The sequence below is a fragment of the Mustela putorius genome, unplaced genomic scaffold (assembly GCF_011764305.1).
Source record: "Mustela putorius furo isolate JIRA1106 unplaced genomic scaffold, ASM1176430v1.1 tig00000738_pilon_pilon_pilon, whole genome shotgun sequence".
Taxonomy (NCBI): Eukaryota; Metazoa; Chordata; class Mammalia; order Carnivora; family Mustelidae; genus Mustela; species Mustela putorius.
The window spans coordinates 143089-160832 of record NW_025421463.1 but is presented as its reverse complement, the minus strand read 5'-3'; the positions used below and the strand labels follow the sequence as shown (position 1 = coordinate 160832).

At 58.6% G+C, this 17744-nt stretch overlaps 1 protein-coding gene across 3 annotated transcripts in view; it reads right to left on the bottom strand.

Annotated features, from left to right (window-relative positions):
- Positions 1-17744, bottom strand: part of CELSR1 (cadherin EGF LAG seven-pass G-type receptor 1) — a 128768-nt gene that overhangs the window by 45891 nt on the left and 65133 nt on the right. For all 3 annotated transcript variants that reach the window (XR_006607761.1, XM_045083685.1, XM_004775466.3), the window contains exons 3-5: positions 15663-15885; positions 11139-11254; positions 10668-10756 (exon numbers count right to left, since the gene is read on the bottom strand). Coding sequence is in view for 2 of the 3 variants with exons in the window: in XM_045083685.1 (XP_044939620.1) it covers positions 10668-10756; positions 11139-11254; positions 15663-15885 (428 nt within the window). In the remaining variant the exon portion in view is untranslated. The remainder of the gene's footprint in view (positions 1-10667; positions 10757-11138; positions 11255-15662; positions 15886-17744) is intronic.

Here is a 17744-nt window from a genome sequence, read left to right as displayed (position 1 = left end):
CGACTTGCCTGGCTTTCCCCACCCCCCCAAGCAAGTCCCTGCCACAGGAACCCCACCTGCCCGCTTATGCCGGATCCCCAAACAAGGCTTGGCCACGTCAGACCCATGCACGGGAGCCACGAACGTCGGGCCTGCCTGCACCGGATCTGCCCGCGAGCTACACGGACGACACGGGCTTCCCCAGGGCGTCTTTGGAACTCGGCGCACCATGCCGTGTCTCCACGAGGACAAAAGGGCCTGCTCCCCGAGAACCGGGCTGCCCCGCCCTCCGAGCGGAGCTGGGGCGCATCGCCCAGGCCGGGGAATGTGTCTTGAGCTACAGCTCACTGCCCTGTTCCTCCTCCCCTGCGTTTGCAGTCAGGGGCTAGGGTAAAAACTCAGTGGCCAGCAGAAGCTCCCCAAAGTTAAGGTATGAAAGTATGTAGTCCTCAAGCTTAACGTTAAGAATTAAAAAAAAAAAAAAAAAAAGCCCAGATCTCTCTTGATTTCTTGATTGGTTTCTTGTATGGACGTTAGAAACCTCTGTCCTGAGGACACAGCTCCCCCCTTAGGCGGCCGGACTGGGCCCTCAGGCAAGGCCATTGACTAGCCACCAGGTGGGGCAGACAGTTCTGCATTCGGAGACAAGGCCAAGTTCCTGCGCCAGCTGCGGCTGGGGAGTAGCCGGGGCTCCCGACTCCCTCACCCGCTAGTGGCCGGGGGCAGGGTCCCTACCCCTCGGCGCCTGGGCAGCCTCTTCCGGGGACTGGAAAAGTTCACAGCCACCACCTCTAGCGTCCTTCGGGAAGAGGACGGAGAAGTGGTTGTGAGCCCCTTTGCAGAGCGCCTGAAGCTGGTCTCACGCCAACGGGACGCCCAGCCGGGAGAGCGAAGGCTGCAGGGGACCCGGGACAGCGGCGTCCACAGCCTGCGATGAGCATCACCTCCCGGAGGCCAAGAGTTCACATCCTGACCCCACGTAGGAAAGTCACCTGACTTCCTTACCCGTCAGACTCATCTGTAAAACGGGTAAAAATAGCACCTTCCTTGTAGGACTAAATGCATATTGTATGCGAGGTCTGGCTCCACACCAGGCGTGGGGGGGGAGTGCTCCCCCAAAGTTTCCTGCTGCCATGTGCTGCTAAAAAGATAGGATGAGAACCCCCCAAAAAAAAAAAAAAAGTTCAAGCAGTTGTTCTCGGTTGTTCTCTTTGTATTGTTGTCCTAATATTTTCTTATAGTTAAAAAAAAAAACCTCTTTTACGTCTTTAGAGAAAAAGCAATTTGCAGCCTGCACGTAACCACGCCTTCGGGGAAGCCCCTGGTTCTTCTCTGGAGCGGCCCCAGAAAATGCTGGATGGGGCCAGCAGATGTTCCGTGTTTGGGGGCATTTAAAAGAGAAGATTTTCAACAAGGGTTAGAACCAAGAGCTCACGCTAGAATTTCTTTAAAAAAATAAAAGATCACACCAGCGCCTTGTTCCTCAGGCAAGGTGTCCGAGCCCAGTTCTTGAACAACTCCTGCCACAGATTAGAAGGGAGCCCTGTGCTGCTCTGTGGACGTCTATGACAAGAGCACGGCCGGGGCCGCATCTGGAAGGCCTGTGTGCTGGCCCCGGGGTCCTGAGCGTCTCTTCCAGGCCCCAGTGATCTCTGAGGGGGTGACTTCTGCTCTGGACGAGATCCACGGGGCACAGTGCCAGCCCCTCACTGCCCCAGACAAAAGCTCCCCAGTCTGTGCGGGGGGCCAGGAGCCTCCACCACTGTCCCTGCCAGCAGAGGTCCGGCCCCCACTCTGCGGCCAGCTTGGCCAGCAGGCTCCCCGGGGTTTTCTGGGAACCAGGGAGTTTATGCAGATTTGCTCCAAGGAGGGTCAAGCGAAGGGCTCAAGGTAGGGGTTCCTAAAGTTTAAACCACACCTTTTTTGAAAGTTGGGGTAATGATCCTTTTCTGGGGGGGCTTTACTCGACCAAACTGGGGGGACCTCCAGGCCCTGGATGAGCCGTTCACGGCCCTCCACAGTGGGGTCTAGAGGTCTGACGGCCGGCTACTTCCCGCTGGACGACAGGTGGGGCAGGGAGCGCTGTGAGCAAAAGCCCGCAGGGTCCCATGCAAGGGGCCCTGGCACCAGGGAGGGGCTCCTGGGGTCACCGAGGTGGGCTCAGCACTCAACCCACTCCCCCCAGGACACCTTTGCAGAAAGCCGCCTCAGATGACGGGAGAAAGGCTTATAGGAGATGCATACTTACACACTCACACGTACTCACGCACTTGTGACTACACACGTCCGTTAGCACACACATGCACGTGCTCACACACACACACGCACACACACGCGTGCAAACCCTCGCCTGCTCCTGCTGGGACCCTAACAGGCCCCTCTCAGTCCCCAGTCTGGACAGCAGCACAGAGACACCCCCCCCAGGCCCCTGGTTCCCCTGGGCCACGCACAAACCCCCAGGCTCTGGGAATCCGTGCTAGCCCTCGGATCATGAAGCCACCCGTGGGCACTGGACCCGCTTGGCCCACCTGTGGCCCCCACAGCCTAGCTCGGGGCCTCCGTTCCTCCTCCAAGGCGGGAGGTGAGGACCCTGGTCAGTAATGTCCTCGTCCCGGGGTGAGGCAGAGCAAGGAAAGGCAGCGAGCCTGGGGCGGGGAGGAAAAGCTGGGAGGGCGGGAGCGTGGGGCAGGTGGCAGGTGCGGAACGGCGACGGCTGCCAGACCCGGAGCCCAGGCCCGCGGCGGATGTTCGAGGCCAGGCCGTGGGACACAAAGGCCCCAGGGCGGGGCTGCGTGAGTCCCAGGCAGGAGTCATGTTTCCAACCAGGTGACCGTCCAGCATCTGATGAGGCCGCGTGCTGGACAGGAAGCGTGTGAGTCCCAGCCCCTGGGCCACCCGCAGGCTGGGCCCTCCCCTCCTTTGGGGACCGCCGGCCCAGACCCCCACAGAGGCGGCTCGCCAGGCTTTCCTCTCTGCCTGCTGGGGCCCCAGGGGGGTACCGAACCTTCCAGGCCCAGGCGAAGCATAAAGCGGTGGCAGACACGGCCCTCCAATTCTGTCACGAGAGCACTGATGCTCGGTATTTATCAACTACCCACCCATGCAGATGCAACAGAGGCCATTCCGGGCCCGGGGAACCCCAGATCTGTCCACCACGTGGTAGACTGCTGGCCCCCAAAAAGCCATGATGCTTCTGCCACAGAACCCCAAGGAATAAGAACTATCTGGCATTTTAAGACACCTCCCCTCGGAGTGGTCTGTGACCTAGCAGAAGGTTTCTCATACAAGCTGTTGATGGATTTGGGGTTTGGGGGGGAGGGGGACCCTTCAGAGACAATAGACAAATACCAGCACCCATTTATCTACCTTTCAAAGCTCCTTTAATTGTGCCTTTTATTTCGAGATCATTTTAGATGTGCATGCCTTTGCAAAAAATAACAGAGATCCCACACGCTAGTCCCCAGTTTCCCCCAAGAGCAAACATCGTCAAGCGGCAGGAGCCTGCCTAGTGCAGGTGCTGACCAGGCAGGACAGAGGACGGTCCGTCGCCCCTGGGACCCCACCTCCTGTCCTTCGACGGCCACGCCTACTTCCCTTCTGCCCTCACCTTGACCCCGGAGAGCCACTAATCTCCTGTCCAATTCTGTCCTTTCGACACCTCGAGAATGTTTTATAAATGGACTTGTGCGGTATGTAAGCTGGCGAGGCCGGCGTTCGTCACTCCGCACAGGACTCTGCTGCGAGTACCCTGGGCCATCCTGGGTCATGGCCCACATAACGTGGCAGGGGTGCACCACCAGCCATTTCACCATTCACCCACTGAGGCCACTGGGTTGTTTCCAGTCTGGGGCTGCCGTGAACACCCGTGTGCGGGCCTCTGTGGGGACATGAGCCACTCAGAGTCATGGGGGACACCAGCCTCTGGCTTTCTTCTTCTGTGAGGTCTTCATCTAGGTTTCCTATCGGGGTACTACAAAAGGCCCAGTGACCTGGGAGGCAACCCCTCCTCTCCTATTTTTCTGGGAGAGACCATATAGAATTGGTGTCATTCTTTAAACATTTGGTAGAATCCTGCAGTGAAACCATCTGGGCCTGCAGAGTTTGGGGGAAGTTTTTAAATTACAAGTACTATTTCCTTAATAGTAATGCGGTCATTGAATTCTTTATTTCATATTGGGTGGGTTGTGGTGGCTTGTATTTTTGAGAAATTAGATCATTTCATCTGGGCCTTAAATGCATGTAGGTAGGGTTGCATGTGAAATTCCTCTGCTACCCATTGGGATCCACAGGGTCTGTACTGATGTCCTGTTTTATTCCTCACAGAGGGAACTGTATTGTCTTTCTTTTCTCGTCTGTCATTCTAGAAGCTTACCAGTGTTATTGATCTTTCCAAAGCTCTCTGTTTCATCAATTTTCTGTATTGTTTTTCTGTTTTCGACTCCTCTAGTTTCTCCTCTTCTCTTTATTTCCTTCATTCTGCTTGCCTGCTTTGAGTGTATTTTGCTCTTATTTTCAGAGGTTCTCAAGGTAGAAGCTTATTACTGATTTGAGACTTTCCTTTTCTTCCTTATAGTAGTTTTAGGGCTATGACTTTTCCTCGAGGCACTGCTCTAGCTGCAAACCCATGTATCTTGGAATTCTGCATTTCATCACCTCTAAGTTTATAACAAATCTTAAGCAAACTCTCTTCCTTCTTTCCTTCCTCTATTTTCTGAATAATCTATTATATCAGCCAAATCTCTATTAGGGCCCCTTGTTCCTAGCACCTGCTGAAGTCAATGGTAGAGAGGCCCAAGGAGTGAGCAGCTTGTAAGTCAGTGGTCCAGTGGGCCAACACATTGTTTAAATAACAGTGGACTGAGAAAATAAATAACCATATTGAGGATAATGGGAACAGGTCTCTCACTGAGAGAAAAGAGTAACAAACATGAAAGAGGAAAAACTAGGGGCACCTGGGGGGCTCAGTCGTTAAGCATCTGCCTTCGGCTTAGGTCATGATCCTGGGGTCCTGGATGGAGCCCTGCATCAGGCTCCTTGCTTGGTAGGTAGCCTGCTACTTCTTCTCCTCCTCCCCCTGCCTGTGTTTCGTTTCCTCTCTTACTGTGTCTCTCTCCGTCAAATAAATAAAATCTCAAAAAAAAAGGAAAAACTAGATTAACTCTGTCGTGTTGGGTTGGAGTTCAAGGATTTCAAGAAGTAGGATTGAAATAAATCAGAACTTGGGTGTGTGCACACCTACACACAGCTATGCGTCCCAACTCCATCCGGTGATAGAGACGGTGAGCGAGACACCCCGGCAGCAATAAGAACACCTGCACCCCGACCTTGTTTCCCAAATGCCATTCTCGCAAAGGATCCAGAGCTCTGTGAGTAAATGGCTGACTCCAGGGTTGGGACAGAGAAAGTACAAAATAAGCCTGGAATGTCTTTTTCTGCCAAAAAGCAAAGGAGCACTCATAAAAACCATGGAGCTGCCAAAAGCCCGGAGCTACGCGTGGCCAGCACTTACCCCTGCATCCCTACTGCCACGTCTGAGACGCGGGCCAAACAGGAAACAATCTGCACATCAGGTTAATGAAAGGAGTAGATTATGATCCATCTAATAAAACAGGAGTTCGTGAAACCACAATAATATAAATACACAGAAGGAAGAGAGAACTCCTCGGTACAGCAGAAAGCCAACCAATACACGCCGATGGCTTGACGGAATTAGCCACAGCCGACACCCAGCACAGGGACGCCGGACACAGGTGTGACCACCGAGGGGCTGGGAGCAGCAGATGCAAGCCTGTGAGAGGACAGGCCTGCGGGGGCTGGGGGAGGGCGGACCGAGAATGGTAAAGTGAAAGTGGAAAAACGTCAACAACGGGGCACCTGGGCCGAGGGAACATAAGTTCTTGTTTTAACTCTGCAACTTCTGACAGTCTGCAGTCTGAAATTAAAACATGGACAGACCAGGGCGACTGGGCGGCTGGGTCAGCTCAGAGTCCGACTCTTGATTTTGGCTCAGGTCACGATCTCAGGGTCGGGCTCCACACTCAGCAAGGAGTCTGCTCGGGTCTCTCTCCCTCCGCGCTCCCCTCTGCTCAGGTTCTCTCCTGGGTGCACGCTCTCTCTCTCTCTCAAACAAATAAATAAATCTTTCAAAAAAAACAAAAAAAAAACTGTCCCGTCCACAACCTGGTCTTCCGTGTCCTTGTTAAACCCTCGAGCCATGTTCCTAGAGGTCTTCCACATCCGCACACAGAGCTCGGCCACATCCCTTCTCATGGCTGCGCGACACCGCACTGCACGCACGACCCTGCGTTTCTGGAGGCGGGGCTCTACCAGGGAACGCCGCCTCGCCGCCTATTAAACGTGACCCTTACGAACGCTGCCACGTGCACGGTGTTGGAAAGAAGTACACACCTCGCCTCTGAAGCCCTTGAGTGTTTTGGAACATTCAGTCAAGCAGAGAGAGACCCACGCCCTCCCCAACCCCAGAGCGTGGCGTGTGGGGCCATCCCTCCGCACCGCACCGAGCATCGCCCACGTCCCTCGGGACACCTGGAGTTCTAAGGGTGAGGCTCAGACCCAAGAGGTGAGGAATGATTTGAAGAAATGCCCAGGAGAGCAGTTCCCAACGACCCCTTCTCTGGTTGGCCCCTTTCCCCAAGGTCATGGAAATCTCGGGCATTTGGATGTTCCACCTGATGAGAAGCCGAGGACGCTGATGCGGAGGGGAGAGTTTCCATTCGGCCGAAGCGCTCTATGGGAATATTTCCAGCGCTTTCCAAAAGGTAGCCCACATGGCCCTGGGCCAGGGCAGGCCAAGCCCACCGGGGCTCGTGCCACCGGCCTGGTCACAAGGGGCTCCACCGCCTCGTCCGGGAACGCGGGGCCACACAACGCAGCAGTCTCCCCTGCTGAGGCCTCAGGGACACGTGACAGGGACGGGAGATAATTCTGGTTGTCACGACGGAGGGGTGCTGCTGACGCTAATGGACAGAAGCCAGGGACACTGCTCAGCACCCTGCAGGCCCCTGGGACGGAGACTGAGCCACCACGGACAGGTGCCAACAGTGCTGAGGCGAAGACACCTACTGCACCCCTCCTAAGTCCCTTCTTCCCCAACATCAAAATCCCCAGCCCGTCGGCCCTGCTCACACCCCGCCCCCAGCACCCGCTCTAGCTCCGAGCCCCACGCCCTGCACAGTCCTTGTCTGCCCAGCGGCCAGGAGGTCACCCTGCAGACTGCTAGTGGGCACGACTGGCTTGGGCAGACACTCCCCGGTGCCACGGCCAAGGCAGATGAGCCATCCTGTTTCCCCAGGATCTCACGGAACATTCCCTTGATGACATCTGTGTCCCCAGCCTGGGGCTGAGAGACGCTGGAGCAGAGTGAGGGGCCTCCCCAGGACCCCGGCAGGTGGCCCATGTGAGAGTAGCCCCAGGCACACAGAAGGCTCCCAGGGAGGGTGTGACCCCCTTTCGCAGAGTCTCTCCAGGAAGAACAAAGAGACGAGACGCCCACGTGAGAGCTGTTTCCGTAAGGAGCGTGCTTCTCCCCGCCCCGTGCCCAAGCCTGAGTTCCCGGTGGCCGGGGGAGGCACAGCCTTCCCCATCGGGCACACTCGCTCTTCTGCACGTTGGTGGTGCACGTTTATCCCGCAAAATAGCCTCAGAAGAAACGCACGTCTGCCCGTCAGATCGCCAGTCCTCGGTCCTCCCGAGCTGCCCCAGACCAGGTGCGGCAGGGGCTCCGCCAGGCCCGGCAAAGACCAACATGTTTGTGCAAAGCATCTGCTTTCAGAGACACCTTCCCAGGGGAGAACCCAGCGCTCGCGCGGCTTCCCTTCATGGAGAGCAAATGACCCCAACGGACGTTCTTGTCTACGATGTCATCAAGCAGAGAAAAAGTAAACAGACTCTGGCCTGCTCCCTGCGTCGGAGGCCAACCCACATGGACCCTACCTACTGTGTCTGGCTTCTGGCTGGCTTTGGCCCATGGGAGCCCAACAGGGGATCAGAGGGAGGGCAGGGCAAGCCTTCAGAAGGGCCTCCGGGGAGGTCACTGGCCCACATAAGTGGCTTCTCTCCGCGACTCTGTCCTTGTGGGCTCTGCCCTCCGCCTGTCCCTCCAGGCCTGAAGGTGGTCTCAGCCTGACTGCTGCCCCCATCCGGGATCACACACCAGCCCTCAAGGACGCCCCCCATCCTGCCCTTGCTGGGTCTTCGAGGGCTCCCCGCTTCCTGTGAGGACCCTGCCTGATAAGACAAACTGGCCAGACTCGGGGCGGGCGGGGGGGTGGTCCACGGAGCTGCGTGGGTTCCCACACAGGACGCAAGACATGCACAGCAGACCGCACCCCGGAGAAACAGGAGGTGAGGGAGAGCACGTGAGCCAGAGCCGGGCAGCGGGAGAGCAGGGCGGGTGCAGGAGCGGGCCTCGGACTCTCCACCACGCCTCCCACTCGGGCTGCCCGATCTACTCGGACACGCTGTCTTATGCATAGCACAGGGGAGGGGCCCAGGGCTGAGGTACTTGGGGGGCCCAGGCGAGTGGGGCTGCACCAAGGGCCACAGTCAGCACAGACCACGGAACCAGGGTCCGGAGGGCAGAGCCACCAGCCCTTAAGGACCATTTCCTGAGTCACGTTCACCCCTTATCCCGGGACTGCAGACCCCGCCGAAGAACGTGGCCGCATCTGGGGACGTTAAGAGCCCCGGGCGCATTGGGGCACCTGGGTGGCTCAGAGGGTTAAGCCGCTGCCTTCGGCTCAGGTCATGATCTCAGGGTCCTGGGATCGAGTCCCGCATCGGGCTCTCTGCTCAGCGGGGAGCCTGCTTCACCTCTCTCTCTGCCTGCCTCTCTGCCTACTTGTGATCTCTGTCTGTCAAATAAATAAATAAAATCTTTAAAAAAAAAAAAAAAAGAGCCCCAGGCGCAGAGTCCTGTGGAAACAACATGCCCCCTCCCCCGCCCCCACAAGACAGCTGTGTGGCCCGCAAACCCCACCATGGAAGCCTGACAACAACCACTCGGTTCCTCGTGTGGAATCACCTCAGCAACAGAGGAAGCAGCTGAGCCCCGGGAAAGGAGCAGCCTAATCCCGGGCTGAGGGCCTGGCTCAGCGCTGCCGCCCTGGGAACGGAAACCGCAGGCTATGAGGACGCACACCTGCGCGGCTCCCGGCGGGAGGATCCCTCCTCTGGGACATTCTAGGGGTGCACTGTCGGGGGACATTACCCGTGGGCAGGTCCCCGGCGGGTGCTCCCGGCACATAGTTGACGGCCGAGGGTAACGTATTAGGACCCAAGTAGAGGTGACCCCACTAGGAGTCCCGACCCTGCTCAACTGAGACATGTGGCTCTTGGACCATCCACAGGTGATTCTAGAACATGCTATGTGCAGGGACCCCAACGTGGATGCCAAGGCCGACACGGCGCCATAGCCCAAAGCCATCAGCTGGGCCTGGGAAGGCAGGTTCCCACGCAAGCAGGCAGAAGTCACAGGTGGGCCTTCTCTGCTTCCGACAGGACCTGGGCTCCAGACGGGCCTCTCGGCCCAAGCAGGTGGACTGGCACCCCAGCTGGCACACAGCCACCGAGAAGCACACGGCACCAGAGAGTGTGGGCCCCCGGCGTCCTGTGAACACCACAGGGGTAAGGCCCAGAGGCAGACGGGGCTGGCTCAGAGGCCCGCAGGGGCCAGACCATGGGGCGGGACGTGCTTGGTGGCGACACCTCTTGGCCCTGCAGAGGCGGGAAATAAGAGGTACCCTAGCGCTGACCTTCCCTCTCTCTACTCAAGGGCACGGGCGACACTTCAGCAAAAGCCTGGATACATCCAGGCCAGAAAAACCACTAACTCCAAGTCCCCATCCTAGGGCCATTGGGGGGGGGGGGTGTGGCAGCCTCAGAGGAGCCCTGGGGGGGTGTCAGCCTCAGAGGAGTTCTGCCATCAATCTGTCCTCATGGCTCCTGCTGGATGCAGCGGCCCACATCCCACAGAGAACCCAGGGAGCGTGGCTCTGTCCACATCTGTCCTGCCAGGCAGACAGAAGAGCAGAAGAGCCCTGAGCTCAGAGGGATTCGGCCCCACACTACGGAGACACAGCCCTGTCCTCGGGGGGGGGGGGGGCTCTGACCCTCCAGGACACAGGGGCACCGTCTCCTCACCTGTGCCCAAGAGAAGGCTGCTGTCCCTCACCTTCCCATGGGGGGAGCCGCCCCAGAGTTCCCCGGGAAAGAGAAAAGTGATTTGCCAAAACCACAGCGAGGGAAAACAGCATTCTGATGAAATCACTTAACGTGTCTCCCTACAAGCCCGTGCACAGCCAAATAAAACGAAACCCGAACGGCCTACAGCTTCGCAGCATTTCCTCCAAGACCCTTCTGACTCTGCCTCGGGTCATGTCCAGGTCAGAGTGGATAACTCGGGCTTTGGGTTCACATGTGAATGGCCAGGAATCGAGGCCACCAGTAATGACTCGAGCCAAGGCAGCCGCAATGTGTGATCGCCTTCCGTGCCTTCCTGTGCTGCGGGATGGCCCCTGGGGGTCCCCAGGTCTCCCCACCCCAGCACACACACCCTCAACAAATGCTCATTGCCTCAGTCCCTTTTCCAGTGAGTATAGCCATTTTTAAATTGCAGAGTATAAGTGACTTAAAACAGACGGGACGCGTGGGGGAGGGGCCCATCCTACCTTGTTGTAATATTGCACCTGCACCGAGTGCCAGCGCCCGTCGCTCACGCCCCCGGGCACCTGGGGTGTCACCGTGGTTGTAGTCTCACCTGCGGGCGGGCGGGGGGGGGGGGAGGTCGGAGAGAACACACATTAGCGAGCCACGAATAAGACAGTCCAGAAGAACACTCTGTGCCGACAGTGAGGATAACGCAGTTAACGGGTTCTCAAATATTGCTGATGGAAGACGTACAGTGACACCCCACCTGGAAATCTGAGCTATGTCCTCCGTATTTTCGGTGTCATGGAGCACACCGCAATGAACACCACTATGTGTTCTGGATTCCTACCCCTCCCCACCCCAGCACAGATTCCTAGTGGAAACAGGGGTAAGCACAGGAAAAGGTGCTGCCCAGGACTGGGGTGGTTCCCACCAACAAGGTGCCCGCACAGGGCTCAAGGAGCTGCTCCTTCGGGGGAGGGGGGGCCCACCTGCTGAGAAGGTGAGCTGCACCTGCTCGCCCACGATCTCCAGGGCGATGAAGTCGTGCTTCTCGTTGAAGCGCCCATTGTAGAGCAGCAGGGCGTCCCTCTCCTGGGTGGCAAACCTGTGGGACCAAGCAGGAGCATGTCACAGAATGAATGAGCCCCGCGCAGAAGGTATGCGGGCGGTGGAAGCAAGAGGCGGCCACGATGCGGCACGGCCAGCCCGCCGCGGCTGAGCGTGGGGCCACACACAGGGAAGACTCTGATGCCCCGGCACTCATCTTTCTCATCAGCAGTTGACAGCCCATAAAACCTGCTTAGCGATGTTCTTTTCTGGAAGCAGCAAACCAGTCTGCACAGAGGAATCTGGTTTCCACGGGCTGCAGAATACGAATAGATGACATCCGAATGGTGTCCTAAAAGCCACTGAACCAATCGAAGATGTCTGAACAGGAGCACATGGCGGGCATCTTCAGCTCCTAGAAACGGACCCCCATGCGCGCTCACCAGGACACAGGTACGCGGTCCCCGCATGCAGGGAGGCTGTGTTGATGACTACCTCAGGGCCTTCGTCCCTTGTCTCCACCACTGGACTCCACCTACACCAGCTCTTTTCCTCCCAAACATTACAGTTCTCTCTGCCCCAGGACCTTTGCACCTGCTGCTCCCTCTGCCAAATCTTCCCCCTCTCTGCAGATCTCTCCAGAGACACTCTAATGTGCTTTATTCTGTAATTCATTTTACCCACACTGTCCCCCCAGCCCCATTGAATCTATCACATCATGCAGTCGATTTCAGAACGTATCCTGCTTGTTTATTTGTGTTTAAGAACCTATGATCCCAGGGCGCCTGGGTGGCTCAGTCGGTTAAAACCTCTGCCTTCGGCTCAGGTCATGATCCCGGGGTCCTGGGATTGAGACCCATATCGGGCTCTCTGCTCAGCAGGGAGCCAGCTTCCTCCTCTCTCTCTGCCTGCCTCTCTACCTACTTGTGATCTATGTCTGTCAAATAAATAAATAAAATGTTTTTTAAAAAATTTAAAAAAAAAAAGAATCTATGATCCTTTAAGGGTGAGGGAATGACTCATTCTGTGCTGCATCCTGGAGCCCAAGACGGGGCCCACAGAAGAGCTTCATAACGATGGGCTGAACAGGTGAACGCGTGGAAAGCATGACTAACTGACAAAGTGGTTCGTGAAATAAAACAGACCTGTCAGACCTCATGCTTCTGAAGAGCTAAGAGCCACTTACTTCAACAAGAGTTACACCCTCAGAGGTCCTACTCCCAACCCCATGGTCCCAGGAAGGCCAGCCCCTCAGACCCAGCGATCCCTGCGTCACAGACACGCCTCCGGACACCCGCTTACAGAGACCCTAGAAGGTGTCCTGTATGAACTTGGGACTGGGTCCCAAGTGGGCTGGATCGGGGGGCTGGTGGGGGGGCAGAACTACTCCCTTTGGGTCAAGGCTGGTTTCTCTGTTTCTGAAGGAGCGTCTGTTCGAACTAGCCTCAGACATGGGCCTCCAGCCTTCCCTGAGTTCCCTAAAATGAACAGTTTTAGGGCGGCTCCTCTGCTCAAGTTTTAGGAGGACTTTCCATGGTTTCTGGAAGTCGTTCCTTCAAAATCTACTCCCGGAGGCACCGGGGCCGCACAGGCTGCCGGCAGGGTGATCACCTGAAAACGCTGCACCTGACAAGCAAGTGGGCGTCCCGTTAGCTCCCCGCACGTTGAATCAAATGCTTTACTTTCTAGTCGCTGAGTCTGGAGTCGCAGACTTCCTGTTGGTCTCCGCCCCCCCCGGGACTTCCGGTCACCTCTTAGGTCAGTCCCCAACAGGGGCCCCACCAGCCACCCACGGTCACTACCGAGCATGTGATGCAGGCTGCCAGCCATGCCCCGGGGGGGGAGGGTTGCCACGACCTTACAGATGTCAACATCACATGCTCCCAAACCAACACCCGTCACATGCCAGGGACACGTCTGCCTGAAGACACAAACGTGTCTGGTTTGGAGGGCGGATGCCCGCGGGAGCGTGATGTTTTAAACGTCAAGCCACGTGGAGCACAGAGCGTCCAGAGCCATCCCACGGCAGAGCCCTCGTTTTGGAGGCCGTGCCCATGGGGTGGCCCTTCTGGGGCAGGTCTTGTGGGCAGAGAGCCAGGACACTGGGCCAGGCAGGCGTGGCCCAGCTGAGCCATCCACGCCGAAGGTGGACGCCATGTGCTCCTGCTGCAGCCTGGGTAACGGGTGGGCCGGGCCAAGTCCCGAAAGCCAGGCACGTCCTCTGCACCCCAAGCCCTCACAGCACGGCCCAGGCATGGACCCCACTGGCTGTTCTAACAGAATGGGGCAGAGCCGCGGACTGTGGGTCGAAATAAAACAGCAACAACCTCAAAACCGCGGGCCCCCAGGTGACCCGAGTCTCAGGACGGCTGTTACAGTCACAGGAACCTACAGTGCAGTCCTGGAGAGCCGAGGAGATTCCCATGTCCTGTCTCCCCGCTCGGGCCCCAGGAAGGGGGTGGCACCTTCGGGTCAGACACCAGGCCTCGAGCTCCCACTTGGGCTCCATGATCACAGCGCTTTATTTGATTAAAGCTGGCATCTTGAGGTCACTGGCCAGGAAGAAGCGGCCGAGCGCCTGCTGACTTCGGGGCACCTGGGGCGTCAGGATATAGGAAGAAAAGCCCCTGTACCTTCAGCTCAATGGCTGGCAGGTGCGGACAGAGCACCAGGGTTGACGGCAGCCTGACCCCACAGGCAGGGACACCAAAGGGAGGGGAGTGCACAAGCGGGCAGTGACCACCTGCCCAGCCAGAGCTGGAACACACGTACTGTCCAGCCTGGGGAGGGGTCCCCCGGAGGAAGCAGTGGGGGTGGGTGGGCCAGCAGGAGGTGGGAAAGCTTGGGTGAGGCCACGAGCGAGGGAGGGCGGCCCCATCACAGGGCACAAGGTGCCGGACTTGGGGGGGACTAGGGCCCAGGCCACAGAGGACTTGCATCCCGTTGGGAAGGGCAGGCTTTACCCCCGGCAGTGGGCAGGCCTGGCAGGACTCAGGCTGACTCGGGTCAAGCAGATGAGTCCGGCGCTGCCACGCCAGGTCACCATGGAGAGAGGATAGGACCAAGGTGCTGGGGACCGTGAAGGGAGAAATGTCCAGACAGGGGACAGGGCCTGACTCAGAGTGAGTGCTTCAGGGAGAGGCCGAGGTGGGCCCTGTGCCTCAAGCAGCTCTGAAGAGAAAGGTTCCTTTCAGTTCTGAAGGGAAGCTCGGGGACGCCTACGCGGAGAGCTCGGCGGGCCTGAACCCCGTGTCCAACGGCTCAGCCCTTGGAGCCAGAGCGGGCTTCACCTGGGATCGCCACGTAATGGGGCCCTTTCCCCAGCTCTGACACCCAGGGTCCTGCCCCCTTGGATTTAAGATCCCTAGGGACATTTCTAAAATCCTTTCTGACTTACCTAATGTCACCCAGAGCGTCTCATGCATGACAAGTGGTCAGTAAGCGCCAGAGCAAACAGCACACGGGGGGCCCAACCGCGCTTAATGCTCGGAACGCGCCACGTGGCCCTCATGCTGGCACAAGCTGGCTCCCACCTCCTGCCCCGTCCCCAGCGTCCTGCCCTGTCCTGCTCTGTCCTGCTCTGTCCCCAGCACGCTCACTGCACTTCCCAGGGACAGCTCTTCCCTTGATGCAGCCACTCCTGGCTCCAGGGGGCTTGGGGCAGCGGGGCTGCGTCCCGGCCATTCACTGAGGAGATCTGACCTCACTCCCGACTATTCCGGGCTGCACCCCTCACCCATTCAGGGGCAGGATCTCCAGAGAGGAGCCTGTCCTCAAAGGGCAGCTTGCAGGGGAGCCGCTTCGGGGGTGCCTGCTCGAAGGACTTGGGGCGCTACATTCCCACTAGAAGACCACGGTAAGGGTCCCCAAACAACGGCACTAAAGACCAAACAAAAAATACACCCCTTCCCTAAGTTAAACCTGATGGAATCTTTAAAGTAGAAATGATAGATTTTTTTTACAATTAAGTTAAACCTCCACTCTCTTGGAGAAACATCAGCAGACAGAGAGAGCAGAGCCCACGATAAGCCCACGCCGTGATCCCAGGTGGGGAGGGGGGCCTCTGGGCCGCTGGGCCCCGGAACGCAAGGCAGGAAGCCCAGCCGAGTCCTCCGTCTGGCGCCAAGAGCCCTCCACCTCCGGCCGCCGGGTGTCAGAGGCACCCAGGTGTCGGCGAGTGGGCATGACCCGAAAGGCAAGGACTGGCTTCCCGCTGTGTGACCTGGGCCACCGTAAGGGACCCATGCCGGGCTCAGCCCTCCACGGCCACCATCCTGAAAGTCTTCATTTTTGCCCCAGGGTCCCCCATTCCCGATGTGCAGCCCCCCACCCCCTGATCAGCCAGCCGGTCCTACAGCCAGGCCTGACCAGCAGACGCAGCCCCGCGGGCACCCGGACAGACGCGCCGCAGGGACCCATGACGCTCCCGCGACAGGAGCTCGGCAGGGGCGCGGGGCCACACTCACGTGAGGGAGACGGTGAAGTGGAAACGCTGCCTCAGGCCTCGGAAGGTGACAAAGGACCGGGGCGGGAAGGTCCTGGTGGTCACCTCGCAGTAGGGCCTCTCGAACTCGCCGGGAGGACACACGCAGTGGAAGCCGCCGATGAGCAGGTTGACGCATGTGCCCCCATTCTTGCACACCCCGTGGGCGCAGCGGCCCGAGCGCGTGTTCACCTCGCAGTGCTCTCCTGCAGGACGAGACAGAGGCGGGGGACGTCACCCTGAGCCTCGAGCCCCGAGCCACCAGGGCCGCCGCCTGAAGGAGGCGCAAGGCAGGGCCGGGGGCCGAGGTGCGGTGTAGACGCTGTGGGACCCGGCTTTCCCAGAACTGTGCCGCTGGCATCACGCCCGGGGCTTCCTCCGCAGGGGGCCCCATCCCCGTCCCAGCCCTGCGGGGTCCCCACCCTCTGGGGGGCAGAGTCAAGTGCAGCCGTGAGGACCCTCTCTTAGGAGAGAATCAGCTGGAAGTGATGAGACCAACAGGGGTCCTCACGCCCCTTCAGCGCCCGTGCGGGGGCGGCGGCCGCGCAGTCAGAGCAGAGGGAGACCGGGGAGCCGCGGGAGCGCCCTGCACCCAGGCTACCCCTGCGGGAGGCCTCCAGCCGAGCCCCGTGTCGGCTCCCTGCTCGGCGGGGAGTCAGCGTCTCCCTCTCCCTCTGTGAGCTCGCTCGATCGCTCAAATAAATAAAATCCTTTAAAAATAAAGAAATAAAATAAAAAATAAAATGAGAGTACGGTATTCACATCTAAGAAAAAATCATTACACAAAAACACGGCACGGAGAGTGCCAGTTGTCAGCGGTCTCCTGCACGCCCACCATGGAACGAGTTGGGGACGCTGGATGCCCAGCTGGTGCTGGCCGGCCTCTGCCCCCTCTGCCCAGGGCTCTCCCTGGAGATCCTCCCGTCGGCGCCTGGGCTTCTGCCACAGCTCACGGCTGCTCGATACCCTGCGGACGACCCACCGGCGCTACTGTCGCTGTGTATAAGCTATTTATAGCTTCTGCTGCTACTTCCTCTTTTTTAAAGGATTTTATGTATTTATTTGAAAAGGGAGAGAGAGAGTTTAAGAGCAGGGAGAGGAGGAAGCAGGCTTGCCGCTGAGCAGGGAGCCCGAGGCGGGACTCGATCCCAGGACCTGAGATCATGAGCTGAGCCGAAGGCAGACGGGTCACCAGCGGACCCACTGGGTGCTTCTAAAGCTTCTTTTATTGCCAATTTCTTCTGGCCCCTCCGTGCTGGCCTGGCCTTCGTGCCCCCCGAGGAAGGCCCTCCCCGCACTGAGGCAGAGGGGACACAGTCTAGACTCGGATAATTATGACAAGCGTTTCACCGCTGCCCTCCAAACAGGAGGCAGAACGTAGTGGCCCCCAGCAGCAGCAGGTGCGAGCGCCCTGTGAGAGTTTCCATTTGTGGCCAACGACAGAGGTGCCCTCTGTGCATTTATTTCGGGGGAGGCCAGCGTCCCTTTGTGTCTTATTGGCGACATCGATCAGCTTGAGGTTTGCCTTTGTTCCTGTATTTGGGGCCACACAGAAATGTTGCATCCGCAGACGGTCACGAATATCAATGAGGGCCAGCAGGACAGGGTGCGGGTCACAGACCTCCCGAGTCCCCTTGCTGCCCACCGACGGCAGCCTTCACGCGGCAGTGGCTGTCACCGGGGCCCCCAGCCTTGTCTCGGCCGTCCGGGCCGACTAACAGAACACCGCAGGCCCGGTGGCTTCGAACAACACTCGTTCCTCACAGATCTGGGACTGGACGTCCGTGATCAGGGTGTCGCGGGCCAAGTGCCCCAGGTGTCCGGGAGCTCGCGGCGCTCACACGGCCGTCACCTGCATGTGTGTGCACAGCGAGCTCACTGGCGTCTCTGCGTGGGAGGTCACCGATCCCTCTGCAGCCCCAGCAAGCCGGGTACTGACGCCTCCCAGCTGGGACCCTGCCCCCAGGTCGTCCCAGCACAACCCCTCGGCCGAGAAGCCGCCCTTGCTGGGGCCAGTCCCACGCCATGAGCAGCCCGCATGGAGTCGGCCCAGGGCTGGCCATCG